Source organism: Notolabrus celidotus, chromosome 10 (genome assembly GCF_009762535.1).
Source record: "Notolabrus celidotus isolate fNotCel1 chromosome 10, fNotCel1.pri, whole genome shotgun sequence".
NCBI lineage: Eukaryota > Metazoa > Chordata > Actinopteri > Labriformes > Labridae > Notolabrus > Notolabrus celidotus.
The window spans coordinates 22,478,424-22,505,105 of NC_048281.1; the positions used below are offsets into that span (position 1 = coordinate 22,478,424).

A 26,682-nucleotide genomic window follows, 5' to 3' on the forward strand; every position below is an offset into this window, starting at 1 on the left:
GACATCATTTTCTCTAATGGCCTGCAGTAAAACTCAGTATGTGCAGTAAATGCTTTTCTCAAAACAATTCGTACAAATAGCGAAACACCATGTATTATCTGCAAAAGCCAGTATCTTGCTCAAAATCTTTATTTCATCTCTCAAAAGTAAATATCTGTGTCAATGAACATGTCAGTGCCATCAGAATGACAAGTCCTTGTGTCATTGTGTACGGATAAGACAGTCAGATTGCTAAGTCATGTTGTCAATATAACAGTGTACTCTGGAGGGACATTCTGATGTAAACTATGGCTAAAGTTTTGATGACGGTTATTGTAAATTGTAAGTTACACCTTAGTGTATTGTGGCTCTTATCTCATCAGGAGCACGCATATGTCCTCTGCCTCTTCCTCTGTTTTGCCTCCCAACTCCTCCAGCATGCAGCCTCACTCCTCTTTCTCTTCTTCTTCTCTCTGGCTGTTGACCCAGTCCAATTCCTTGTCCTTCCATTGTCAGACATTGTAATATTGTGTTGTGCTCTGGTTACATTGCCAGTTGATGGTTCATGAGATGCACCTTTGAGCTATTTCAGAAAACTGGTTGATCATTGGTTGATCTAATGCTTCACACATTTCCCTTCGTTAGAGAAAGTCAAGATTCACCTGAGAGCAAATTACCAATTCAGGACAGATTTAGAAAAAAAAGTCTGATGGAAATGTACAGAAATATGACTGACATATTCTGACAACATGTTCAACCATTCTGCATGTGAAGACTTATGGGATAAGATACTGCCTAAATGTTGTGGAGGGTGAGACTATTCAACAGAGACCCATTATAATATATATTGAGATCAACATGACATAAGCAATTGATAATGTAGGAAACAGCAGAGAATTGTGCATAATCATTTGCATGGATGTACCAAAGCATTTGCAACTTAATGTTTAAAGGTGACATATCACGCTTTTTTCATCAATATATATTGGTCTAAGAGGTCCCCAAAACATGTCTTTAAAGTTTTTGCTCAAAAAAACACTTTGAAATCAGATTTTGGCATGCCTGAAAAGTCCTTTTCTTCAGCAGTCCTCAGAACACACTGTTTTCCCTCTGACCACGCCCCCTCCGGAAGTGGATGTGCCTCGGCTCTCCAGCACGTTGATCTAATGTTTACATGTTGGCTGAATATATACGGCTGCTCAGAGATCACGTTACTTCAACCCTCTGAATCTGATCCTGACGGAGAGGCGCCTGTAGCAGGACCTTTCTGAACGATTGGTCACAGATTTAGTGTTTCTTGTTGTTTTATTTATGTAGACGTGTGTCTTGGTACACAGCTACGAACATGTAGCTATGTGGCTATGCTAACTAGCGCTAGCACTTATCCATGATAAATTAAAAATCATCCACTAGATCTTCAAATCTGCAGACGTGGGGAGTAAAACCGATCTCTGCCAGAAAGGCAGCAGGACCTTTTATGAAGGATTGGTCACAGATTCTGTGTTTCTTGTTGTTTTATTTGTCAGTATGTCGACGTGTGTCTTGGTACACAGCTACAGCTACAGCTACAGCTACAGCTACAGCTACAGCTACAGCTACAGCTACAGCTACAGCTACAGCTACAGCTATGAACATGTAGCTATGTGGCTATGCTAATTAGCGCTAGCACTTATCCATGATAAATAAAAATCATCCACTAGATCTTCAAATCTGCAGACGTGGGGAGTAAAACCGACCTTTGTGTTTATTAAGACAGCCTACAACTAGCATGCCTCCCTCCTAAGCTCCTTGTTACCACACATTTGTGCAGGTAATGAAAAACGAAGGGGGGATTCAGTATTATTTTATACAGTCTATGGGCTGAACAAGCTCCGAGCTCTGACTCCGTGACAGACCGGATATTGTTGTTACGTAACAAAAACACGGAAGTCTGAAACGGCTGGTTTCACACACATTTACAGAAAGGTGTAGAAATCAGAACAGGGGCAGAATGGATTTTTTTCATTCTCGGGGGGTTTGTAGACATGCCAGGGAAACATATTTCAGGTAAAGAACCATTAAAAAGTCAATTTTGCATGATATGTCACCTTTAATGTTGTAAGGTGACCTTGAGTGCCAAGGAAGGCGCCTATAAATAAAATGCATTATTATTATTATTACTTGTTCAAAGAGATGAGAAACTGCTTTTTTGATGTGCACAAGTGACGCAATGATGTGAAGATTGAACAAGTAGTTTTGAGAATTTCAATTCTTATCTGAGAAATGTACCAAAGGGACTGAGAAAAACGGGACATTATTGTCTCTAATGGCCCGCCATACCTTACTGCCTTCTCCTCACTTCCGGGTTGGCGTGTCGCTTTAAGCGTTAATAGGCTCGTCTTGCAGGCTGTATGGCGCTTCCTGACTGGATTGTAACTGTCGCCACTGCATCCTTGTTATTTGTCATATATTTATGTGTTCGTCACAGAGTCACAGGTTCGGCACTTTGGAGGAATTCGGTGTCCAAACTCATGGCTCGCTCAGAGAAGCCCTTTTTCCGAATTGCGTGAGTCTGGTATTTTAGCCTACCTTTCATGATAAAACATCTCTCGTGTTTATCGTTTGCACAACATAGCCTATAGACGAAAGAGAGTCAGCTCTACTGTGTTCACACATGTTACGCTTCTGAATTAAAACAGTCCACCACTATAGCTTTATTTCAGCCAGGCACGACTATGGTGACCAGTTTTAGCTAGCTTAACTTGTTAGATTTGAAGATGAATATTACCCAGATATGGACTACATGGAGCTCGGGTAGCTGTACTAACTGTTGGAGTCCTCCACATACTGTTTCTCAGGTACACACTGTACACCAGGACCAGACTTGGATACATGTACTACAAGAGGCAAATGAAAAAGGCCCGGGAACATTACCCTTTTGGACATTCCACATCTCAGCCCATGGATTTCAACGGTATGCTGTTTACCTTATACTGCTCACATGTGTCTTTATTATTTGGGGTTGTTGTATAGAGTAAACCATATGTTACTGAAGGACTCTATGGGTTTGGTACAACAATGCATGGCTTTATATGCTGGGCTGAATGAGCAAAAGTGCAGTCCATTTAAGAAACACTTCAGTCAAAATGACTTCTGAAGGCTACTTAAATATACAGTTCTTAATGTTTTCTTATAATATTCTGAAGATTTATAAATATACACAGTTGTGCTCATAAGTTTACATACCCTGGCAGAATTTGTGATTTTTTTGGCCATTTTTCAGAGAATATGAATGATAAGAGAAAACATTTATTTTCACTCATGGTTAGTGGTTGGGTGAAGCAAAATGTTTATCAAACAACTGTGTTTACTCTTTTTACATCATAATGAAAACAGAAACTACCCAAGAAATCATAAATTCTCCCAGGGTATGTAAACTTATGAGCACAACTGTGTACAGACATATACATTTGAATCTTAATTTTCAATCTTTGTATCTATTGTATAATTTTAAGAAAGTAAGTAAGATTTATTTATAGAGCACCTCTCAAGAACAGAGGTCACAAGGTGCTTTACAACAATAACAATAACAAATAACATTAAAAGGCAAAACAGCGATTGCAAGCACTTACAAAAACATGACATAAAAACAGGCAGATTAAACAAAGTCTAAACAGATAGGTCTTCAACTGCCTTTTGAACCTGTCAGCAGTGTCCACAGTTCTCAGTTCCAGAGGGAGACTGTTCCAGAGTTTAGGACCAACAACCTGGAAAGCAGAGTCCCCCTTAGTTTTTAGTCTGGTACGAGGCACAACCAATAAATCCTGATCAGAGGACCTCAGAGTCCTGCTGGAGTTATAAGGCTTCAGCAGCTCCCTGATACATTTTAACCACCGGCCAGTCCTATTTTAATGCACTTATAGTCAATCCCCTACACCTCCTTGTATTTGTATTATTTTATTTGATCTTTTAATTGTTTTTATATCCAAATAAAAAAAAAATCCTATCTGATGACTTTTGATACTCTTGATGCATTGTTGTTTGTTTTTTAAATGTCACTGTAAATGACTCAATATCATTGTAAATGAGGGTTGCCCCTCAAAGATCTCTCGAGTATAAATACAGGTTGATTGATATGTATGTATAAAAAAGTCTGATTCTTATTTCAAACTCTTTTTTTATGTCCACAGGTTTGAAAATAATTCCCATCCCTGTGCTGTCTGACAACTACAGCTACCTTATAATTGACACAGCCTCCAGTGTTGCTGTTGTTGTAGACCCTGCAGACCCACAAAAAGTCCAGGTATATTCCTCTACTGGGTGTTGTGTGTATAATGTCTAGATATATCTGTAAAAGCTGTTTTTGTTTTTAAGGGTTGCTCAGTTACAGTTTTAAGTTACTTGTTCAGGGTTACCTGCAGCAAAGTGTTGTCAAACTGTGACAAAACAGATCTCTGCTAGGTTCCCAACTACACATTTTGCTGGTAAACAAAGTTATGGGAGTTTTCACAGGGATTTGTTGACTTTCAATCTCAGAAACAGTACATTTGAACTGCTAAGTAATTTGTTTTCAGGAAAGATCTGCTTTATACATCCCAACAGAGCTGATAGAACTCCAGTGTAACAGTACACTGAAGACAAAGTGTGACTGTGGGCACTTCAAAGTTCCCACATTAAAGTCCCAAAATGTTTCCCCAGTTGCCACTGCAAGCTGATCCAGTTTTCTGCATTTTTATAGCTAATAACTGTGAGAAAATGTTCTCTGTGATGAAGATTAATCAAACTGCACAATTCTTTGTCTTACTGATGCAGACCTTCTCTGCACCCTCAGTTTTAACAGCTCATGATTACTTTTTGCAGGCTGTCCTTGAGGATGAGAGAGTGACGTTAGAAGCAATACTCTGCACACACAAGCATTGGTAAGTTTGTAACCGTATTATTTTTATTTGTCATTTTCTGGTGCATACACAATATTTATAAGCCAATGCATTCCTCTACCTTTTTAGGGATCACAGTGGGGGAAACAAAGGCTTGAGGAGGCTTTACAACTCATGTAAAGTCTATGGAAATGCTGCTGATAACATTCCTGGCCTCACACAGTAGGTTCCTTTTTTGAATTGGTTCAGATTCTTCTGTTGTGCTTCTTCTGTCGGATCTCTAAACATCTGGTTTCACAGAAAAGACTCATAGTACCTGCTGATTTTGTTTGGAGATTACTTTAGTCCTCAACCTTGCTTCATTTGACCTCTGTCACACACACATACACACTAAAGCCTGAAATCATTGCTGTATGATACACAGCAACATCTATCAGCTGTAAATTAACATAATGCCCACGGAAATGCTGTGAAAAAGTTAACAGAGCGACCTGACTATCAGAGAGACCACGCTGCCCTAAAGCGTTTCGGGGAGAACTGCTGCACGTCACGGACACATGGACGCACAAGAATGCAGTGCTCATGTCCACGTCGGCCCCTGCTGCGTAGGGTCAACACAGAAGTATAAACCGGCCTTAACACACCAACTCTCTCTTTCTGTTTCACTCTGATGATGAAAAAAGTCACCATAGCAGACACATTCAGGCAGAGTGTGTCGTAACACAACACCTACAGAAAATTAGAAAGCCACCCCGTCTATTGGCAACTGTAAAGCCTTCATTTCTTGCTTTGCTATTTAAATTCTGAGAGAAATCTTTCAATATCCACAATTACTCTTCTATTCATCTTAAATGGCATCATTTCCATTGGATCTAATATCCTGGGGGAGTATATTCATCTTGATCAAACGTATTCTATCCATCCATGGCAGCAGGAGCATCTGTTAAGATCATAGAAGGTCTATAACATGAGACATTGCACCTCAGTCAATACATTAAAAGGAGGAATGCTACAGCGGACGTCTCTCTGTCTTATCACCGCCAGCATGTGTTGAACGCTCTTTGATGGGAGGCACAGAAAGTGAGGGGAGATGGCAAATATACTTTGGTAGCCATTCATATAACTGGGTGACCTGCTCAGGTATGGACTATATATGGGAAACACTGGGATTGTTGCCCAAGGTCAGCATCCAAACCCCTGGAGTACGTTTTTCTTAATGATGTTGACAGATCAAATGAACCAGATGAATTAATTGCCCCAGTGTAATCACTTTTAAAAATTAGTTTATTTTTGTATTGATACTAGTATAGCATATTTATCTAATCTGGTTTTGTTCAACATGCTAATCTTACATTCCTGTTTATTATTTTTATCTTTTTCTGTTTCCCCAGTCCTCTTTCCCATAAGGACACAGTAACAGTTGGCTGCATGCACTTTAGGGCCCTTTTCACTCCTGGGCACACAGTGGGCCACATGATCTACCTCCTAGATGGCCCGGCAGCTGGCGCACCTCCCAGCCTCTTTTCTGGTGACCTGATTTTCCTCTCAGGATGTGGTGAGTAAAAATGAATGGAATCGGTCAAAATGATCTTATTATGCTGATAATAATAATAATAAAGTTTATTTATATAGCACCTTTCTAGAACAGGTGTCACAAACTGCTTCACAGTAACATAATACAAAGCAACAAGGAAGACATAGCAAGAATTACATCGAAGAAAAAAAATACATAAACACCACAGACATAAAAATGGATAGGTCAATCAAATGCTTGTCTAAGTAAATGGGTTTTCAACCGCTTTTTAAAAATGCAACCGCAGTGTCCACAGCTCTCAGTTCTGGAGGAAGACTGTTCCACAGTTGTGGAGCAACAACCTCGAAAGCACAGCCCCCCTTAGTTTTTAATCTGGTGCGAGGGACAGCCAGCAAACTCGACCTCAGAGTCCTGCTGGAGTAATATGGCTTCAGCAGTTCTCCGATATATGCTGGAGCCTGACCATGTATTGCTTTCTACACAATTATTATATATGTAAAGGCTTCGCGTCAGGATCTTGTCCACCCTGTTGGGATTCTATTTCCCATAACTACCCGCTAACCATACATTATCCCTATTATTACCCGGCTACTAACTTCAAATACAAACACAGTGTCAAAAAACCTTGATTATAGATCATTTTATTTATTTAAATTGATTTATAAATACCGTTTTTGAAAAATTGTCCCAGTGATTAGTCTTAGCCTTTGTACATTGGGGGCACTTAAAATGCTAGGACACCGGCGCCCCGCAAGATTTTATTTCTAATTATTTTTTGAGTCATTGGGTGTTTGAAATATGACAATTGTACTGAACATGAAAAATATTTCAAAAATGTAAAGCATCAATGTAAAGACTTGCCTAGTAGGTTAGCTTTCAGATAGCCTTTTTCGGAGTTATTTATTTTGAATCAAACGAGTTCTGTCTCTTCTCAGGAAGGATGTTCGAAGGAAATCCCTCAACTATGCTGTCATCTCTGGACCTAGTCGCCGCCTTAAGCGATGACACTCTATTATGGCCTGGTAGGACAATCTAAGTTGTTGAGTTTCAACAATTTCTTACAAAACTGTTGAACTTCCATTGTTTTTGTACTTTTAAGGGATTTTGTGTGTGAAGGCATGCAGTTTTGTTTTCCCTTGCTATGCCTTAGGTCATGAGTACGCAGAAGACAACCTGCTGTTTGCTGCTGAGGTCGAGCCATGCAACACTGCCAGGGAAAGCAAATATCACTTGGTGCAGCAGCAGAGAAGCCAGAAGCTGTGCACGGTGAGATTGGTATATTGCATTTGTGATGCCTCTCATGCACGCTTCAGTCATGACTTCCAGCAACTGGAAATAAGGGCTTGATACCTGCCTGCAGTGTACATGTTGTCAGTGCCTTCTGTAGCCTCTTAGAGTCAGCTCATCTCTAATACAGTGTCCATCTGAATGAACGTTCTCTGTTTATTTAAGTGCCTAATTAATAGCTTTATCTGCCATCTGTACAGAGTGGTAGTTTAGCTAGTTTTCAAATTTGTTTTCCCTGAAATGTCATACCTAAAAATGACTAAATGATCAAACCGGTTATCTGCATTGTGTGTGTCTCTACATCAAGCATTGTTTTGATATATATATATATATGTATATTTAGCATTGTATTCTGTATATCAGTGTATAGAGTAATGTTTTGGGTAGTGCACTCCCATGTTCGGTTACGGGCGGAGTGTTATTATTTCCCACAGTGCAGTGAATGCATCATGGTTAATCAGTGTTCACACAGCAGAAGTTGTCTGTGGGCTCTTCCTTCACCCACATCCTGAAAGTATATTTAATTGAGTCATCACAGTGTCAGACTAATGACTCTGTTTTGAGCTGGTAGGTTCTGAGTTTTCTTCAGTGTTGTTGTCGCTTGTTTCAGCTGTGTTTACATTCTGTTCCAAACAAAGCCCGCCTTCCTCCGAACCTGTGACAAGATTGGCTGTTCAATGCCATCTTCTTCTTCTGTTCAATGTTGAGTGACAACTAGCATTTAAGGCACATTAGCGCCCAAACCGGTGGTTCGGGGGTGTAATTACAGGTTTAAATATATCACATTTTTATTGAACATTTGTAGCAGTGTCTTTTGCATGTCCTTTGTGTTTTCCACTTATCCATTGGTCTGTAAGGGATTGAGTGAATCTGTTGTTTTATCGCTTTGGAAACTTCTACATTACAATGAGAGAAAGGGAAGTAGATAACTTGAGGCAGCCAGATTGACAAACATTTCTGGGATGCCTGCTTTTTTGACATGCTCTTCATTTTCAGTGTCCCTCCACTATCGGAGAAGAGAAGCAGTACAATCCTTTTCTGCGCAGCCACTCTGCAGAGCTTCACCTGGCCTTGGGCGTACAGCAGTTCCATGATGAAGACTGGACCCAGTTCCGGGCTCGGGTGCTTGAGGAGCTGCGAAAACAAAAGGACATGTATAACAGGAAATACTAGAATACTTGGTTTAAGGGAACAGCGGACTGAAGCCAAATGTACCGGGCAGTGGTACTAAAGCAGGGACTATAGGTTGTAAAATGATGCCAAACTTGGTTCAAGCAGTCAGTTTGTAAACTTAAAAGGACATTAAAGGTACAGTGTGTAAAAATGGGAATATTGAGCAATATCTAGCAGTCAGATTCTATCTGACAAACTTTTAACATCATATCAGTTCTATAAATTCAAATTCTTCTGTGCACAACAACAACCACTCTCGTCTTCGCTGGCTTCCAACTGGTGAAATGCTAATGGCGCATAGCTTGTCCGCTTTGTGCCACAGTAGAAACATGGCGGTGCAAGATAACAGCCTGTTGAAGGGGACGTACTCCAAAGTAGGCATAAAAGGCTTATTCTAAGTGAACGCAAATCAAATGATTTTTATAATCACTAATAATTATAAATATTTTATTCCATTTATGCTGTCTGTCTTCTGTTTAACACAGCTAGACTCTACACACTGTACCTTTTAAGTATTTTTTGTTGCTTTTAAACAACTTTATTAGAGACATCAAGGTACATTATTACAACTTCATAATTACAAAATACTTATAATTGTGACATTTCCATTTGAAGTATTTTGCTTAGTAAGCCTTCATTGCATCTTTGATTTGATCACGACTTTCCGTGAACACTGTGGTGAGTAAGTGTATGGCCAGTGAACTAAGAGTGGGGGGCAATCTGTCCCTTCTATGCACAATCTCACGCAGCAAAAGCTTTAGTTTTTTTTCCATAGCAGAAATGTTGTTCTATTTAACTGTACTTGGTTGGTACTTGCACATTTTTTTTAATTGTAAATGAGTTCTGTTAACTATATGTGGGGTTTCTTAGCTGAGCTGTTAAAGCAAAATTGCCATTGGGGCCACTAGGGAAGGACAGATATCGTTTGGAATTTTGACTCAAACTTCCTAATTTAAAGGATACAAGACAACAATAATTTTATGTTATAAGTTGGTACAGCCAATCTGATACTTGAGCCTTGCACATGACATGGGTTAACATGTTAAGTACTGTGTTGTTATTGCACCTCTTGAGTAATTCGCAGCACATGACTGTGTATAAAAGCCTGGCATAGAGGTCTTGGATATTCTAGACTGTATTTGGTATGCTGCTTGCACAATTATGGTGCTGCTGGAAAAATAATATGACTCTACTATATACTCTATGAAAATTGTGATATTATTAATTGAATATTTTATTAATATGAATGTTTCATTTTTGGAAATGTCTCTACATTAATGGTCTCATTGATTAAACAAATCCTAAACACCATTCTGTTGGTTATTTGGCTTGAGAGTTGTTGCATTCATAGAGAATGCACAAGCCATCATGTGAGTTTTTGTTTGCTAGATCTGTGGGATTAATGGTACTTAGTTTTGAAATTTTAAAGCCACTCTGAGGAACTTTGGTTTTGTGTCAACTTTGAAGCCTCTCTCTGGGCAAATATGTAAAGCTTCTCGTACAATGTTTTTTTTTTTTAGAAAAAAAATGTCAACCTGATTTCTTTTTATAGTCAAATGTGTCCTTAATTGTGAATCTTTGCTGTTAATTTTTTAAAGAGGCAGTTTCCTCATCCTGCAACGGTTTGGTCTGACGCCTGCCTACTCGCAGCTCTTACAGGCCTCAAAAGTTGCAACCTTGTGGCACTGTTAGCTCAAATGGTAGACTAGGTACTCGATGTACAGAGACATTATGTAATGCTCGGCGCACTGGTTGTAGGAATGATTCCCAGTACAGGTGGGGTTGTCATCCCCCATTGTTTCCTCTCATTTCCTGTGTCCCTCTCAAGGTACCTCTCATATCAAACAAAGGATAAAAAGCCCCAAATCTGAAGTAAATAAATCAATTCAAAAAAAAAAAAGTTAAAAATTTGGATCTTGTTGCTGACGGTGGTGGCAGCAATATTAAATTTAATATATTTTACCACAAATTAAAAAATCCTCTCAGGAGCTTTAAAGTGACATTCCCAGTATGAGCTTGGAATTGTTTGTTTTGCTATTTAACCTCTTTTTGTTTTTTGAGATTTTTTTACAATTAGTTTAAATGGACTGTGGATAGAGGAGGAAACTGGGATAGAGCGGGGAATTGACATGCAGGAAAGGGGCTGCTGGCTGGAATAGAACCTGCTTTATGGGTGCACGACTTAACCATTAGGCCAAGCACAGCTTGATTTTTTTTAAATAGACAAAGTATTGTTTATTAACAGTAATTTTTCAAGTTGTATTGGATGCACTACGTAAAGCTGAATGAAAGCTGAACAGTAGGATCACTACAGAGATAACGTAATGTGTTATTTTGAATCAAGCAAGCTGTATGCAAGCAAATTTACGTTTTTGTTGTTTTACTCTATTGTAGAGTTTGTAGTATTCAAAAGGAAGATTATGACTGTCGGGAGCTTTTATATTTTTTTCTGTGAGTTACTTTGTGACATTGGCTTTAACACTTGGTTTCAATTTTCAGAAGGAATATTTTTGTAGCTGATTATAAAAATATAAAGTAAAACATTTTTGTTGTTTGAAACACTTTGGGTGATATATTAAGCTGTGACTGTACAGTCCTGAGAAATGATTGCAGTATAATAAACAGTCTTCTTACCATGCTACTTTAAATTTCTGTGTTGTGCTGTTTGAATATTTCAGTGAGGAAATGTTATTGAGCATGTGTTTAGGGGGAGTAACCTACATTGCAAGACATTAACCTGAAAAATTGTGAGGAGATATATACAAAATTCCATTTGCAACATTAATCCCAGAGAAGGGTTTATACTTAGTACCCTGTCCTGGGGTGATTGTTGACCAAAAACTTTGTATGTGTTTGATGCAGATCCTCTTCTTATTTGCATATGTTTGAGTTATGAATACCATCCAGTGGGAGACTGTTTAACTTAAGGTTAAGTTTTAATGAGGAAATATAAAAGGAATCCCTAAAGCTCTGTATATATGTTTACAATTGACAGCTAGGTTATTTTTCCCAATGCTTTAATTTTCCTCTGCCTGGGTGCATAACCTACTTCATGTACCAAAAGATACTCTGTGAAAAAAGTGTTTTCTTTATAAATCACTGGGACACCTCTAAGAGTAGAATCAGGGATGTATAACAAGAGATACAAAATAAAAAAAAGAGGATGTGGTTTTAACCTTCAACATTATAATGGATGTATGTTGTACAAAAGTATAAACCTAGATGATCTGAACCCTGTCAGGCACAGGATTCAGTAAGTTCATGAACTAATGTAGATATAAAAACTGTGCTTACTTGCAGAGAAGGGTCTAAATGTATGGGCAGAGATTTGTGTCAGCAGAAACTTGATTGGAATTGCTCAATTTGAGTATTTAAATTGGAAATTTAAAATTGGATTGTGTAATTTCAATTTGTATTCAAAAAAGATCTAAACAGTAATTTATAATTGAAATTATTAGTTCAAAACTGAATTTCTTGAAACTGAATGTTATATTTGAAATTGAATCCATTTAACACTGTAAATTCCAATTTCACTAAAATTTTCATGATTTAGTTTCAGTTTTTCAAATTCTATTTCAGTTTTCAGATACAACAAGTTGACAGTGAAGAGCAATCAGGTGCAGACTGGATTACTCATTCTCTGCAGTGTTTTTTGTTTTGGCTCATCAGTTATATATTGAGTATATAATAAGTAACTTTTCTTTCATTTAGTTTTATCTTCCGTTTCCCTAAACTGTTACCTGGTCCTGATCGAGGTCCAAGGTCCTGATCCAAAACCACTTTACAACTTGTTGATCTGGACTAGATTATTTATCAGAGGCTACAGTCTCTTTAGAGCAAAGTTTCAGATTTGTTGAACCTTTATTCTATTTGTGGAAAATGCAAAAAGGATGATTTGCTTTTTTTTTTAAAGGCTATAGTCTCTTTTTAACACTGTTTCAGATTTGTGAAACTTTTGTTCTTTAATTGATGAAAAATATATATATATGAAAGAGCAGTATCATTACCTTTTACACCTCTAGACCTCATTGGACCAGGTCCTGAACCAAAACAACCAACACTGCTATAGCAAGACTTATCAGATGTGAATCAAATTATCAATGGGGATCAATATAAAATCCAGGCTGGATTATGGATGTGTTGTGCTGTCGTACAATGCTTTTTTGCAACCGTGATTAATCCATTGTTTGTATCTGTTGTAAAGCAGATACGCAGTAGAACATCTGTATAATCTGCACCAAGTCTCTAAAGACACTTGTTAAGCTGGTCCAAAATGCTGCAGCTCAAGTACCGACTAGATCTAGGAAGAGAGAGCACATATCTCCTGTTTTAACTTCTTTAGAAGTTTAACCTGCCACAGGAGCTGCTAAAACAGTTCTACTCTGCAGTCATTGAGTCTGTCCTGTGCTCATCCCTCACTGTCTGGTTCGGTTCTGCTACCAAATCAGACATGAGGGGACTGCAACGGACAGTCAGGACTGCAGAGCGGATAATCGGCGCCCCCCTGCCCTCCCTCCAGGACCTGTACTCCTCCAGGATGAGGAAAAGGGCAGGGAAAATCCTCACAGACCCCTCTCACCCAGGTCACCACCTCTTTGACCTGCTGCCCTCCAGCCGGCGCTTCAGAGTACCAGAACATCCCGGCACCGGAGCAGCTTCTTCCCTCAGGCCGTATCCCTCATGAACAATCCCACTGTAAAACACTAAAGACTCCTGTGATACATCACATACATGTGCAATCCTTGATTTCCAGTGCAATATCTCAACAACCATGTGCAATATTCTAATTTATTCTTTAACATATTTCATTATTATATTCATCCACTAAAATTTGCACTCTGGCTTAGGTTAATTCATTTATGTATGTCTTAAAAGTACTTCTATACCTTTCTTTGTACAGATAGTATTTTTATTTTCATTTTTATTTAGAATTTTTAATGTTAGTTTTTAGGTTTCTATATTTGAAGAGTTCATTTGCAAAAACAGGTAACTCACTTTTAAAAAATTTAAAAAATGTTTCAAAAACATATTTTTTCTATTACTAGCTTTAGGTATTATCAATCAATTGAAGTTGGGTGGCTTTTACTAAGTCAAAGTGACATTACTAATTAGCTGTATCTTAAAAATGTAACTTTATTACAAAATTATATTAAAAGGAAATGTGTTTTTTTTTGGAGATATCTGTTTTTGCAAATTAACTCTTCATTTATTGTACTTACTGTCTTGTTGTGTCCTTACTGTCTTGTTGTCTCCTTACTGTCTTGTTGTTAAGCACCAGTGTTCGATTCACCACGTCAAATTCCTTGTGTGTGCAAGCTCACTTGGCAATAAAGATTTCTTGATTCTTGATTCAATTAAACTTTTCAATTAAATTTGCTTTATTGGCATGAACAAAGACATGTTGTTGCCAAAGCATTATTCTTGATTCTTCTTTACAGTACCTTCCCATAAAAGTTGAGTACCCAACCCAATACTGTAGAGGGCAGCACTACACCTACCAGCACGGAACGCCATTGGAAGAAGAGTTCTTCTACGTCACAACCAGGAAGTGAATGCCCATCGATCGCGGAAACGTCAACAAACAGTGGCAGGTTCTCTTTCGGCAAGTCTCATCTGTAAAAGGAATCACAGCTTCTCTATCAACATGTTGAAGGCAGTTATTTTGATCGGAGGCCCACAGAAAGGTGAGAAACAACTCCCACATGTATCGTGGTTTCCAGTGTTAGCTGTGCGTCGTTAAAGTGAAGTCTGCTAACAGGTCCAAAACCCTTTAAGTCCAGTTCAACCCTTTATATCACTGACGTGGCACAACGAAGCCCACCCAACCTGTTTTAATCTTTTAGCGTTCTTTGTGACTAACATGCACCAATATCTAACAACAGAAAGGAGGGTAAAAAACATTCATGTAAGTTTGTAAACTAAGTAGGAACATCGCAAATTGTCCCCATATCTGGATTGCTAGTTAATAATGCTATTTATTACACTGCATTCATGGAATTACCTTCATTTGATGCATAAAAAAGGCAACATAGTATTAGCAATTGTAGAAAAGGGGTGCGTGTTCACGTTTGATACACACTAAAACACCAGGAAATCTGACTTGCAGTGTACAGTCATGGCCAAAAGTTTTGAGAATGACACAACTATTAATTTTCACAAAGTCTGCTGTTTCAGTTTTTATAATGGCAATTTGCATATACTCCAGAATGTTATGAGGAGTGATCAGCTCCACTGCAAATAATTGCAAAGTCCCTCTTTACCTTGAAAATGAACTTTTTCACCAAAAACACATTTCCACTGCATTTCAGCCCTGCCACAAAAGGACCAGCTAACATAATTTCAATGACACACAGGTGTCACACACATTAACACAGGTGTGGGTGTTGATGAGGACAAGGCTGGCGATCAATCTGTCATGATTGAGTGACTGGACACTTTAAAAGGAAGATGGTGCATGACACCATTGTTCCTCATCTGTTAGCCATGGTTACCTGCAAGGAAACATGTGCAGCCATCATTGCATTGCACAAAAAGGGCCTAACAGGGAAGTTTATAGCAGCGAGTAAGATTGCACCTCAGTCAACCGTCTATCCAATTATCAAGAACTTCAAGGAGAGAGGTTCAATTGTTGCCAAACAGGCTCCAGGGCGCCCAAGAAAGTCCAGTAAGTGCCAGGACCGTCTCCTGAAGGTGTTACAGCTGCGGGATCGGGCCACCACCAGTGCAGAGCTTGCTCAGGAATGGCAGCAGGCAGGTGTGAGTGCATCTGCACGCACAGTGAGACGAAGACTTTTGGAGGAAGGCCTGGTGTCAAGGAGGGCAGCAAAGAAGCCACTTCTCTCCAGTAAAAACATCAGGAACAGACTGATATTCTGCAGAAGGTACAGGGACTGGACTGCTGAGGACTGGGGTAAAGTCATTTTCTCTGATGAATCCCCTTTCCGATTGTTTGGGGCATCTGGAGGAAGGCTTGTTCGGAGAAGACGAGGTGAGCGCTACCATCAGTCCTGTCTCTTGCCAACAGTGAAGCATCCTGAGACCATTCATGTGTGGGGTTGCTTTTCGGTCAAGGGAGTGGGCTCTCTCACAATCTTGCCTAAAAACACAGCCATGAATAAAGAATGGTACCAGAACGTCCTCCGAGAGCAACTTCTCCCAACCATCCAAGGGCAGTTTGGTGATGAAGAATGCCTTTTCCAGCATGATGGAGCACCTTGCCATAAAGCAAAAGTCAGAACAAAATGGCTCGGGGAACAAAACATTAAGATTTTGGGCCCTTGGCCAGGAAACTCCCCAGATCTTAATCCCATTGAGAACTTGTGGTCAATCCTCAAGAGGCGGGTGGACAATCAAAAACCCACAAATTCTGACAAACTCCAAGCATTGATTATGCAAGAATGGACTGCCATCAGTCAGGATTTGGTCCAGAAGTTGATTGACAGCATGCCAGGGAGAATTGCAGAGGTCTTGAAAAAGAAGGGTCAACACTGCAAATATTGACTTATTGCATGAATTCTGTGTAATTCTCAATAAAAGCTTTTGATACTTATGAAATGCTTCTAATTGTATTTCATTATACCATAGAAACATCTGACAAAAACACCTAAAAACCCTGAAGCAGCAGACTTTGTGAAAATGTAATATTTGTGTCATTCTCAAAACTTTTGGCCATGACTGTACTTTGGCATAACATTGTTTACTTTTATTTCTGTGCAGGCACAAGGTTCAGACCCCTGTCATTTGAGGTCCCCAAACCCTTGTTTCCAGTAGCTGGTGTGCCCATGCTGCAGCATCATATTGAAGCATGTGTCAAGGTGAGACTGCTATAGGTAGTGTACAAAGTAGAGGAAATGTTAAAAGCCTGTTTCTTTAGAAAATGAAATAGAAGTTTTATATTTAAGTCACTACTTGGGAATAGTTTTTGTGTCAAACTGTGCTGTTATTGTAAAAGTAAATTATTATATTGCTTTTGTTGTTGTCCTACTTGATATCCTACTTCTCTTCACCTCACTTCTGTAATATATTTAGGGAAATAATTAATGTTTTGTTTAACAAGGTACCAAATATGAAGGAGATTTTGCTCATTGGCTTCTATCAGCCGAATGAAGAGCTGACAAGATTCCTGATGAATGCGCAGCAGGAATTCAAGATTTCCATCAGGTAAAAATTACACTTCAAAACCAAGCAAACTTATGGTGGCTGGGAAGTGCAATGCAGATGTACAAAGAATGAAACAGTTTTACAAAGTTGGAGACAAATTTGCATTTTGGAAAATATTTTTACATTTTATAAAACAGAATTACATTAGCAAAACACTTTTTACCACACCCAAAACTAATTTACATGTTATAAAACACATTTACAAAACACATTGACAAACAGGGGATTGTGACGGAAAAGGAATATACCAATGATTTTCAAAATAAAAGATGTCTGCAATATGAAAATGCAACAACCAGGGAATTAATGTGAAATTAACAACCCTGTTTCCACTTGAATATTTTGATTCAGACCTTAGACTGTATAAATAATGGATTGTCTCCAACTTTGTAAAAGTTTTTCATTCTTTGTAATTTTGCATTGCACTTCCAAGCCACTGTACAAAATACATTGCTCTTAGCTACTTCATTAAACTAGTGGAGATACATCAAGTTACTTCCTTAACTCAACATTCATAGCAGTGATTTGCACATTTTCTATGGAGTGGGAGTTTTGGGAGAACAGTATGAAAATGTACTACTTTGGAAGATTCATAAATATATGTTTACAGTAGAGCTTCTCATGTTTCATAAAGATATAAATAAAAAATATCTTGGTAATCTTAATTGTGATAGTTATGAAAGCCTTTCTATGTTGGATACATAATATTAATTATTTAAGTTAATATTGTACGTAAAAGTCATAGTATGTTTTTGTGATGCGGTACCGCTTCTCAATGACTGTATGTTTACTCTTTTTTTCCACAGGTATTTGCAGGAGTTCGCAGCCCTGGGCACTGGTGGGGGCATCTATCACTTCAGAGATCAGATTGTTTCTGGCAGTCCAGAGGCTTTCTTTGTTCTGAATGCTGATGTTTGCTCGGCATTTCCTCTCAAAGAGATGCTCAGCTTCCAGAAGGAACACGGAGAACCAAACAGTTTTGTCATTCTTGGGACAACTGTGAGTTTGAATTGCTGATGGTTGCTACTGTCTTTGGAGAACTCAGAAAATATAGTCAAAACCCTTATTTTTTTATGTCTTGTTTTTATCAGTAAGCTTACTGGATATGCTCAAATACAACATTTTGTTTATTTGTTTTCACTTACTACTACGGCTAAATGTATCCTAAAATGTATTGTCTGTGTTTCTCTTATTAGTCAAACAGAAGGCAGTCCATGAATTACGGCTGTATTGTCGAAAACGAGGAAACCAATGAGGTATCTATCTAACCCCTTTTGTCTCATCTCCCTAATATTATATTTCTGTTCATTTAACATTTTCTGACTATTACCGATCTCCTCTTTTTTTGCTCAGGTCTTGCATTATGTTGAAAAGCCAAGCACATTCGTGAGTGACATCATAAACTGCGGTATATACCTTTTTAACCCAGAAATCTTCCAGCACATCGGCACCATCTTTCAAAAGAACCAACAAGACATGCTGCTGTAAGTTGAAACCCTCCCACATGGGGAATCTGTTTTGATTGCATGTTATCTTTTCCATCTTGTCCATTTTTTTGTTCTCTTCATTTGTCTGTTTTCCCTTCCCTTATTCTTTCTGCCATGATTTCTTTTTCCTTTCACAAACATCAGATATCCATATGACGGGTAAGTGGACAGGCTGCATGGTGTAGTTTTAGAGCATATAGTTTATGTTGTGAGCTGTAGAGAGATCAGAGGGGTATACTATGAAGCAGGATTTGCGGTTATTGAGGGAACTTCAGGGTTAACTCTGGATTTTCAGGACTACAACGGGGGTTCACTCCTTACCTGGGTAGATCACCATTGTTACTCATGCTGAACTCCTAACCTATGCTCAGGATCAGATATCAGTTTGTGGAAAACTCCGCCCACTGACCAATCAGCTTGTTTGATCACACATCTCTCTGAGCTGATCGCGAGGGGAGAGAGACGGGCAGGACACTTTCTCTACCTGTATGATTTTACATATAAAATACTGATGACAGTTATTGATTATCTTTCCTGACATCATACTTAAACAGAGTCTAAAACAGGTCAGTCAGGTGAAGTTGTACATTTAATAGCCTACATTTAATATAAAACTCTGCATGCTTATCACTTTGAATTATATTCTCATTCCTATTAGTCCTATAACCACAGCGCTCAGTTTGATATCGCCAGGGCTGCAGCTGAAATATTACATCTATAACTGTCATTCATGACACAAGATTAAATCAGAGAGAGAGATCACTGTCAGGGAATAAAACAGAGTTATTATAGTCAGATCTATCTGCACTAAATGATGAGAAATAAGACGTCATTAGTTTATTTAATCTCAGGGTTTTTGTCTTGTATCTCAGTTCTTCCTTTGTGTTTGAAACAGAGCTATGTTGATGTTTGTCTGGATTATGTGTTTAAATTCATATTTCTCTAATATCAGTGCTCTCAGTTTGAATTATATATCGATTTGCTGACTGCAGACAGTCCGTGTCTGTGATTGGTCATATGTTGCTGACTCCGCCCCGTTCATGTGAACACGCTCAGGGTAACTCTAGATTGACTTATTATAATGATAACCAGCCTCTTGTGACAGTTTAGCGCAATCTCCTTTGTTAGGTTCAGTGAAGCCGGATCAGGAGAAGATATTCGGGATATGTTGAACTTGCTTTGTAGTATACCCCTCATGTATGTTAAGCCTGAGATTACAGAGGTTGCTTTGTGACTGTTGCTTGCACCTCTTTCTCTGAAATGATCTCACCCATTTTGCAAGTGGAGCTGCTAAAAAGAAAGCTGTTTCGATATATACTCTTGGATTAAAAGACGAAAAGATGTTTGTCATATTTTTGATGTACATAACATGATACAGCCAGCAAGTCTGCGTAAATAATGGAAATAGTGTGACATACCCAGCTTGACTCTGTCCAAAGGTAACAAAAATCAATCTACCAAAACCTTGAAGCACTTTGACCAGGCAGAAGACTCAATATGTTTCGTCCAGGAAACTGCCAAACACTGGCTTTCTGATGGTAAAGGAAGGCACCGACATTTTTGTCCAGTGTACACTTACACTGACAGTAGTGTTTGGGTCAAACACTAATTACTCATACAACCCTACTTCAAAAAATAAAATTCAAAAAGAGTGGATGGTGTGTTCAAAGATTTTTTGCCCATGAGACTTTTACAAATATTGACAAAAATTCCAATATCTTGTATTTTTAATTTAAATCAGTATTGATATTTTTCATTACAGTACAATCAGCAGTACACCACCTTAAATTGTGTGGTACCTCTATAATAGACATTTGTGAAGATGATAATAATTTTTAATCTTACTTCACCAGACAATTCATTTATACAAATAATAATACTGTAAAAATATATTTCCAAAATGTTGAGCACCTCAAAGTTGTTCTACAATTTGAAAACTTTGCTCTTAAAGTTTAAAGCAAAGTTACCTTTCTTTAAGTTCTAAATTACTTGTATGTATAACAACCTCAGATATTACTCTCTCCAAGTAAAAAACTCTGTGTGGTTCATCATTGTATCCAAGTACAGAAAAATCCATCTGTTTTGAGGTGTGCTCTGTGGAGTTGTCAAACACGGCATGCTGCTTTTTGCAAGTCACTATTTCTGTTGTATATGTTGTCCCTGTTCTTTCTTTGTAGTGTATTTAAGAAGACTACTTTGAGCAGACTTTGTTACTTGTGTGCTTTGTGATATTCACTGTGGTGCAGTAAACCTAACATGTAAGGCAAACCACATGTGCTTAGTTTGTCTGATGTAAGTTGCATGTAAACTGAGCAGGGCACTGATGGAGCCAAACGGATGAAATGTACAGTACTGAGTAAAGTATAGGGCAATGAAAAATCTCATGTAAAAGTAGTTGGCATTTTGAAAATATTTTACCGTTTTCGTGAACACAGTTGATACTGTAAAAACATTCATTAAAAGCAAAGATGAGGCGTAGCTGCTTTACTCATTTCAAGCTTTTAATGCTGTGTTTTTGATTTTTACATCTGTAAATTAGGTGTTTTGTGGTCTGTTATTTAGGTAAATGTGGCTTACAGTAATAATATTTTTGACCTGAACACTGATGAATACACTTGCTTATATTGGATTTTTTTTGCAGGGGTCTCATGTACATGCACAATTTGGAAAAAGATGCTAAGAAATAGAGCTGGGCAATTTTTATCATGATAATTATTGTTATTGAATTATCGCCCAGCCTAAGAAACTAATATGTATAAATATCTATATATAAAATCTGTAGGCTGTGTAAAGTTAATATCCACTTAATCTCTCTTATGAGATAGTCTAAATGTGTAAAGAGGTCTGACACAGAGAGCTTTGCTAGTGTATTTAATATTAGCTCACCAGTCTTTATGCTTCCTTTGAAGGTGACAGTAAATGTTTGATGTAGTCCCAGCATTTTGTGTGAGCTGTGCACTGCAGAATTTGCTCACTACCAGGGTGCTTTTGTTTGCATGTCAATTTTCAAATGAACTTCTTGTGGTTTTGGAAACCAAACTTAATTACAGACAAGTTTACGCGGACCTCTGGTCCCAGGCAAACACACAGTCCATGGCCGGGGAAAAATATCAAACAACAAATAAATTGAAGCTATTGGTTTCTTTATAAAAGTGGCTTTCTCCTTTTTATCCGATTATTGACACAGATAAATAGCCTAGAAGCACTGTTAAAAGAATGGAGTCTGCCCCCCCCCCCCTTTTTTTTAAAGAACATGATTTTTTTTACAACATGAAAATGTTTTTGTATATTTATCAGTAAGTCAGAAAGAACTGTACAGTTGGTTAAAAAAAAAAAGAAAGTCGTGTGCAGGTTAGTTTGTGACTCCTGCTTACATAAATTAGTCTTCAGGCTATTTAAGGAGAAATTTAGCCTGCAGCATCTCATTATCTGCTTGGTCTTCAGGAAATGATTTTAGATCTACTTAAATCCGTAACTTCTAGTAAATTTTAGGGTTTGCAGTATTTATCTCTTTTAAAATTCTTTTAAAATCTTGACGTTTTCTTTGATTTTATTCTAACATAATTGTGCTTTCAATAACTGAAAGCTCTCACACTTTTCTTTTTTAATTAACTCACTTGTGTTTTTTTAAAATTATTTTTTAGTATTTTATCTTAGTTCATATCTCCGTGTTGCAAACTGATGAGTTCTTCTTTGCAGAGAGGAGCCGGCCAATGGATGGCATCGAGGAGAGGCCATCAGGCTAGAGCAGGACATTTTCACCGCCCTTGCAGGACATGGAAAGCTCTTCGTATATAAAACCCAGGGCTTCTGGAGCCAGATCAAATCTGCAGGGTGAGTGTCGGAAATGCTGTCAGGACAGGGAAAAAATGACCTGTAATGGAAATATTAAAAGTAAAAAAAAACAAGTGGACTTCTAACCTAGCTTGTGATATATTTAAAGATGTGCTGTCATTAGTTTAAAAGACAGATGAGCTAAACTTGTATTCATATTGAAGTAATATTCAAAGAGTAACTAACAAATATTGTACTATAAAACCTCAAGCCATATCTTACTGCCTCAACCCAGAAAAAATTGTTTGAGGATTTACATTTTAGCATTTATCATGCTCTAGCTTGATTCGTCATGGTCAAATGACTGTTTTTACTATATTTTCAGTCTCATGCCAAAAGGAATGTCCTTTCAATATTACAGGGGTATGAAATACAGCTGAAATATACAATTTTATGCCTTCAAAATATTCATTTTTTTGTCGTTTCTTTTCCAGTTCTGCCATTTATGCCAGTCGATTGTACCTCAACCAGTACCACATATCTCATCCTGAAAGACTGGCCGCAAATAAGGAGGGAGGGCCCAAAATAAGTGGTAAAATGAATGAATGAATCTGCTCTAGCACTGTTGCTAGAGCACCCATATCTTATATTGGCGACACATTAATTGAAACATCCTCTTCTTTTCCTAGGAAATGTCTATATTCACCCTACAGCCCAAATTGACCCCACTGCTATGGTAAGCAGTTTTACCAACACAGCAGTGTATATCTAAATCTCATGCACATGTGGCACGGGGAAAGTAAAATATAGGTGCTGATATACATTTTTTTCTGTTACAAGCTGGGTCCCAATGTCTCGATTGGCACTGGAGTAACTATTGGTGAAGGGGTCAGAGTGCGAGAATCCATCATACTTCATGGTGCAACTCTACAGGTGAGTCCTTATGAAACAACTTTCTATCACAGCTATTTGAAAGGGTTGTTTAAATGGTATATAGACTGTACTTATGTAGCACTATTCTAGTCTTTCCAACCACCCACAGCACATTAACACTGTTTATCACATTCACACCACGTTCAAAGCAGGGGATGAACATTTAAGGGAAGGGAAAAAAAATAGAATCTAATTATTATTATTATTATTGTTTTTTTTTTTTTTTTTTTTTTACAACAGGTTTGTTACTAATTTCCTATGCTAAGCAAATGTAATAATTATTGAAAAGTGAATAAAAGTAGGAAAATACATTCTAAAAGTTGATGTTTCTTTACATATTTTGAAGCATTGTCTGTGGGTTTGCAAAGGGGGTCCCCGTCCAGAAGCTAATGCTGTTTGGGGGGCCTTGGCATAGTAAAGTTTGGGAACCCCTGAATTAGCTGATTAGGGTGTGACATCGTTAGTTTAACATATCAAATCTATATGATATATGACTTTCACTTGTTGAATTGAATTACTGAAATAAATGAACCTTTTCATGATATTCTTATTTATTGAGGTGCCAATGTGTATAGCTTAGCTGCCTTGTGGGTACTCTGGTCAGGGACCAGACTGTTTTCGACTTTGTATAGTACACATGCAATTGATAAGTACCTTTATATTAACCCACTTCAATAAGCCAGCACTATCCCTTTAAGCCTCACAGTCACACCAGAAATAACATCTACTGTGATATTGAATAGCTTGTAAATAATTTTCATTACAGATGCTCTGTCATGTTGTTCTTCCTGTAGGATCACTGCTGTGTTTTGAACAGCATTGTTGGATGGGATAGCACCATTGGAAAGTGGGCTAGAGTTGAGGGAACCCCAAGTGACCCAAACCCCAATGATCCCTACGCAAAGATTGACAGCGAGACCCTCTTCAGGGAAGGGAAACTCACACCTTCAATTACTATCCTGGGTAAGCATGATCATTGTACCCGGTGCCATCCCAATGAAGAAATTCTATTCTATTCTATTCACAACTCTGGATCTGCTTCAGGTTGCTTGTTGAATATTAATTCTAAGCAATATCAAAATTTGCACTTTCACTCCAGCAGTATTTAGAGTTTTTTCGCAAAATTTAAAAGCCGGTGCAAGAAATGCTTCTATTTATTCAAATGTTGGCTGTTTAGAAAAGTGGGGCCATGGGGGTTTTAGTCCCATGGTAGTCTGCAGCATTTGTTTGGATCACTCAACCGAATTTTCCTCCAACACATGACACATTCGGAAAAATTAAAATGAGATAATATTCGATTAACTCTTCGATTTTTAATAAGTGTTTTCGAGCATTCGAAAATCATGCCCCATCCCTAATTTGTTCATGCATTTGTCTCTACATTGTCTTTCCAAAAAGTGGCCAACATTAATTAACGAGAGGTGCTGCATTTTACAGTGATCACCTGTCTGAGCAGATCTCTTCATTTTTTTGTACATGATTTATTCTGCTGGTTCTATTTTAGATTGTTCAGCTGCAGCTGGAATTGCTGTTTTGCTAACTTTCCATTTGATTTTTGTGTTATCATGAAAGCTAAAAATCCGATCCTGCATGCCTGAAGTGAAATGTAAATACACCTTTTTGTTTCCTACTTAGGTTGTAATGTGACCATCCCTTCTGAAGTGATCATTCTCAACTCAATCGTCCTCCCACACAAAGACCTCAATCGCAGCTTCAAAAACCAGATTATTCTCTAGTGAATCTTTCTTACACTTCTGCTTGTGTTCTTTTACCAATGAAGGATCCATGCTAGCTCTGCCTCTGAGGAAGTGTGTACAAGATGTCCGAAATAAAGAGAAGACCAAGATAGTTTTCACAGATTTTTATTTTATACACCACTTGGTGCGTAATGAGGTGACTAATCACACATGTTAATCTACCTTTTAAGATAACAACAGAGTTTTTTTTTTAACTTCACAGTTAAAAGTAGCACAGAAATGTTGTAAGTTATATAATGTAAAAGAAGATTTAAAACCATGTTTATAAAGGCTTGTAGAACAGGCTCTTATTCTGAGGAGCATTCTTGATTAACTTTAGACATGAAACTAAAGAATTTAAAAAGTATTTATTACTATTAGCCTTTATTATATGTTCGGTGGTGAGGTTGCTAAGGGCAAGGTGGTAGAGTAGGTAGTATCAGTGTTGGCCTGGGTCTGTTGAACGTGGCAGTATTCTATAGGTTGGGTTGTTAAATTGTGTTGTTCTGCTAGAAGATATGATGGACAGCGGGAGCTGGCATGCAGGAGGGTTGCTCTGGTACGCCATAGTTAACTGTTTGACCTCTCCAAGGTGTCGTGGGCCTAACTAAACGAAACATCAGTGAAGGAAGGAGCCCACTTGATAACCCCAGTGATGTGCTGGCTCTCGCTCCCCATCGGTCCTTTCTATCTCAGGAGCCATGGGGTGGGCTACTAAATTGTATCAGTACAGGGCATAGTGGGCTGGGTTTCTTCACTGAGCGCTCATCCTTTCTTTTAGAAAGTACCTTGTGTTTATCTCAGAAGTTTGAATTTAAAAATGGCAAACTGACTGTTAATTTTCCAAAGCAACATTACAACCAAGTCTTTTTTAAACTGGAATTTATCAAAGGGTATTGAAATCTGAATACACATCAGCAGATACTGAAGTAGTGCAATGTTTGATAAAGCAGATTTGAGCATCAAAATGAACTTACTTTGGTTATATTCATGATACTCATGATCACCTCAGCACTTGTTTTCCAGTTAATCTGAAGGACGTGAGGAACTGGAACTTCAGCAAAATGTTCAAATGAAGTCTCTTTAGAGCATGTCTTTCTCATAATGAGTTTATTTTTGATGTGATACTTAACCTCTTGTGCTTTTCATTGTTTTTTTCTGCTTTAAAAACTGCCTAATGCAAATCTTGTGCCCCTAATTAAAGGGAGTAAAGACTCATGGTGGAATGTTCATTAGTGAGGTTACAAACCTTCCGGCTCCTAAGATAAAAGGCAAATTAGATGCATTAGATTACATGACGTCGATCGGACGAAAGCCAAAGGGCAAGTTTCTGGAAATATGTACATGAAATTAGACATTCAACCCAAATGTTGGCTTGTGTTGGGATTTCATTACCATATGATACTTTTTTGTAGGTCTTTGCATTATACATATACTTACTGATTATCATGCATGTAGGTTGAACCCACTGGAAGGACTGAAGTTTAAGGTGGTGCGTGGAGCCAGTTTTGCAATGCTTAAGCTAAAGCTTGCAAACATTGGTTAGTTTCGAGTCATGTTAAAGCTGCCTAATAAGCAAACTACTTTGAATGATTGAGAAAGAAAGAAACATAAAAAAAAAAAACCAAGCACCATTTTGTTTTGGTCCAAGCACCATTGGGCAATTCATGTTTGGTTTCTACTGAAACACATTTTTGCCTATATTTGAGACTAAAGGGTTACCATGTGATCTGGTTTACCATGTGACACCTGGTTTGGTTGTA

The 26,682-nt window shown here is 38.0% G+C and overlaps 2 protein-coding genes and 1 long non-coding RNA gene across 3 annotated transcripts; 2 read left to right on the top strand and 1 right to left on the bottom strand.

The window, feature by feature from the left end:
- Positions 1-2,314: 2,314 nt before the first annotated feature.
- Positions 2,315-11,477, top strand: pnkd (PNKD metallo-beta-lactamase domain containing). The gene is made up of 9 exons (XM_034693396.1): positions 2,315-2,524; positions 2,817-2,932; positions 4,149-4,261; positions 4,819-4,877; positions 4,965-5,057; positions 6,227-6,390; positions 7,305-7,391; positions 7,520-7,635; positions 8,653-11,477. The coding sequence occupies exons 1-9, from the start codon at positions 2,370-2,372 to the stop codon at positions 8,827-8,829; spliced, it is 1,080 nt and encodes a 359-aa protein (XP_034549287.1). The 5' UTR covers positions 2,315-2,369; the 3' UTR covers positions 8,830-11,477.
- Positions 8,427-15,146, bottom strand: LOC117819887. Its single transcript, XR_004632651.1, has 3 exons — positions 15,090-15,146; positions 14,328-14,442; positions 8,427-8,790 (listed from the first exon to the last, which is right to left on the bottom strand). It is a non-coding gene; the product is annotated as an uncharacterized LOC117819887 (long non-coding RNA).
- gmppaa (GDP-mannose pyrophosphorylase Aa) lies at positions 14,350-26,543 on the top strand. The gene is made up of 12 exons (XM_034693395.1): positions 14,350-14,513; positions 16,546-16,643; positions 16,886-16,989; positions 17,796-17,988; positions 18,186-18,245; positions 18,343-18,473; positions 22,176-22,310; positions 22,745-22,842; positions 22,940-22,986; positions 23,091-23,183; positions 23,978-24,146; positions 24,819-26,543. The coding sequence occupies exons 1-12, from the start codon at positions 14,474-14,476 to the stop codon at positions 24,917-24,919; spliced, it is 1,269 nt and encodes a 422-aa protein (XP_034549286.1). The 5' UTR covers positions 14,350-14,473; the 3' UTR covers positions 24,920-26,543.
- Positions 26,544-26,682: the final 139 nt, after the last annotated feature.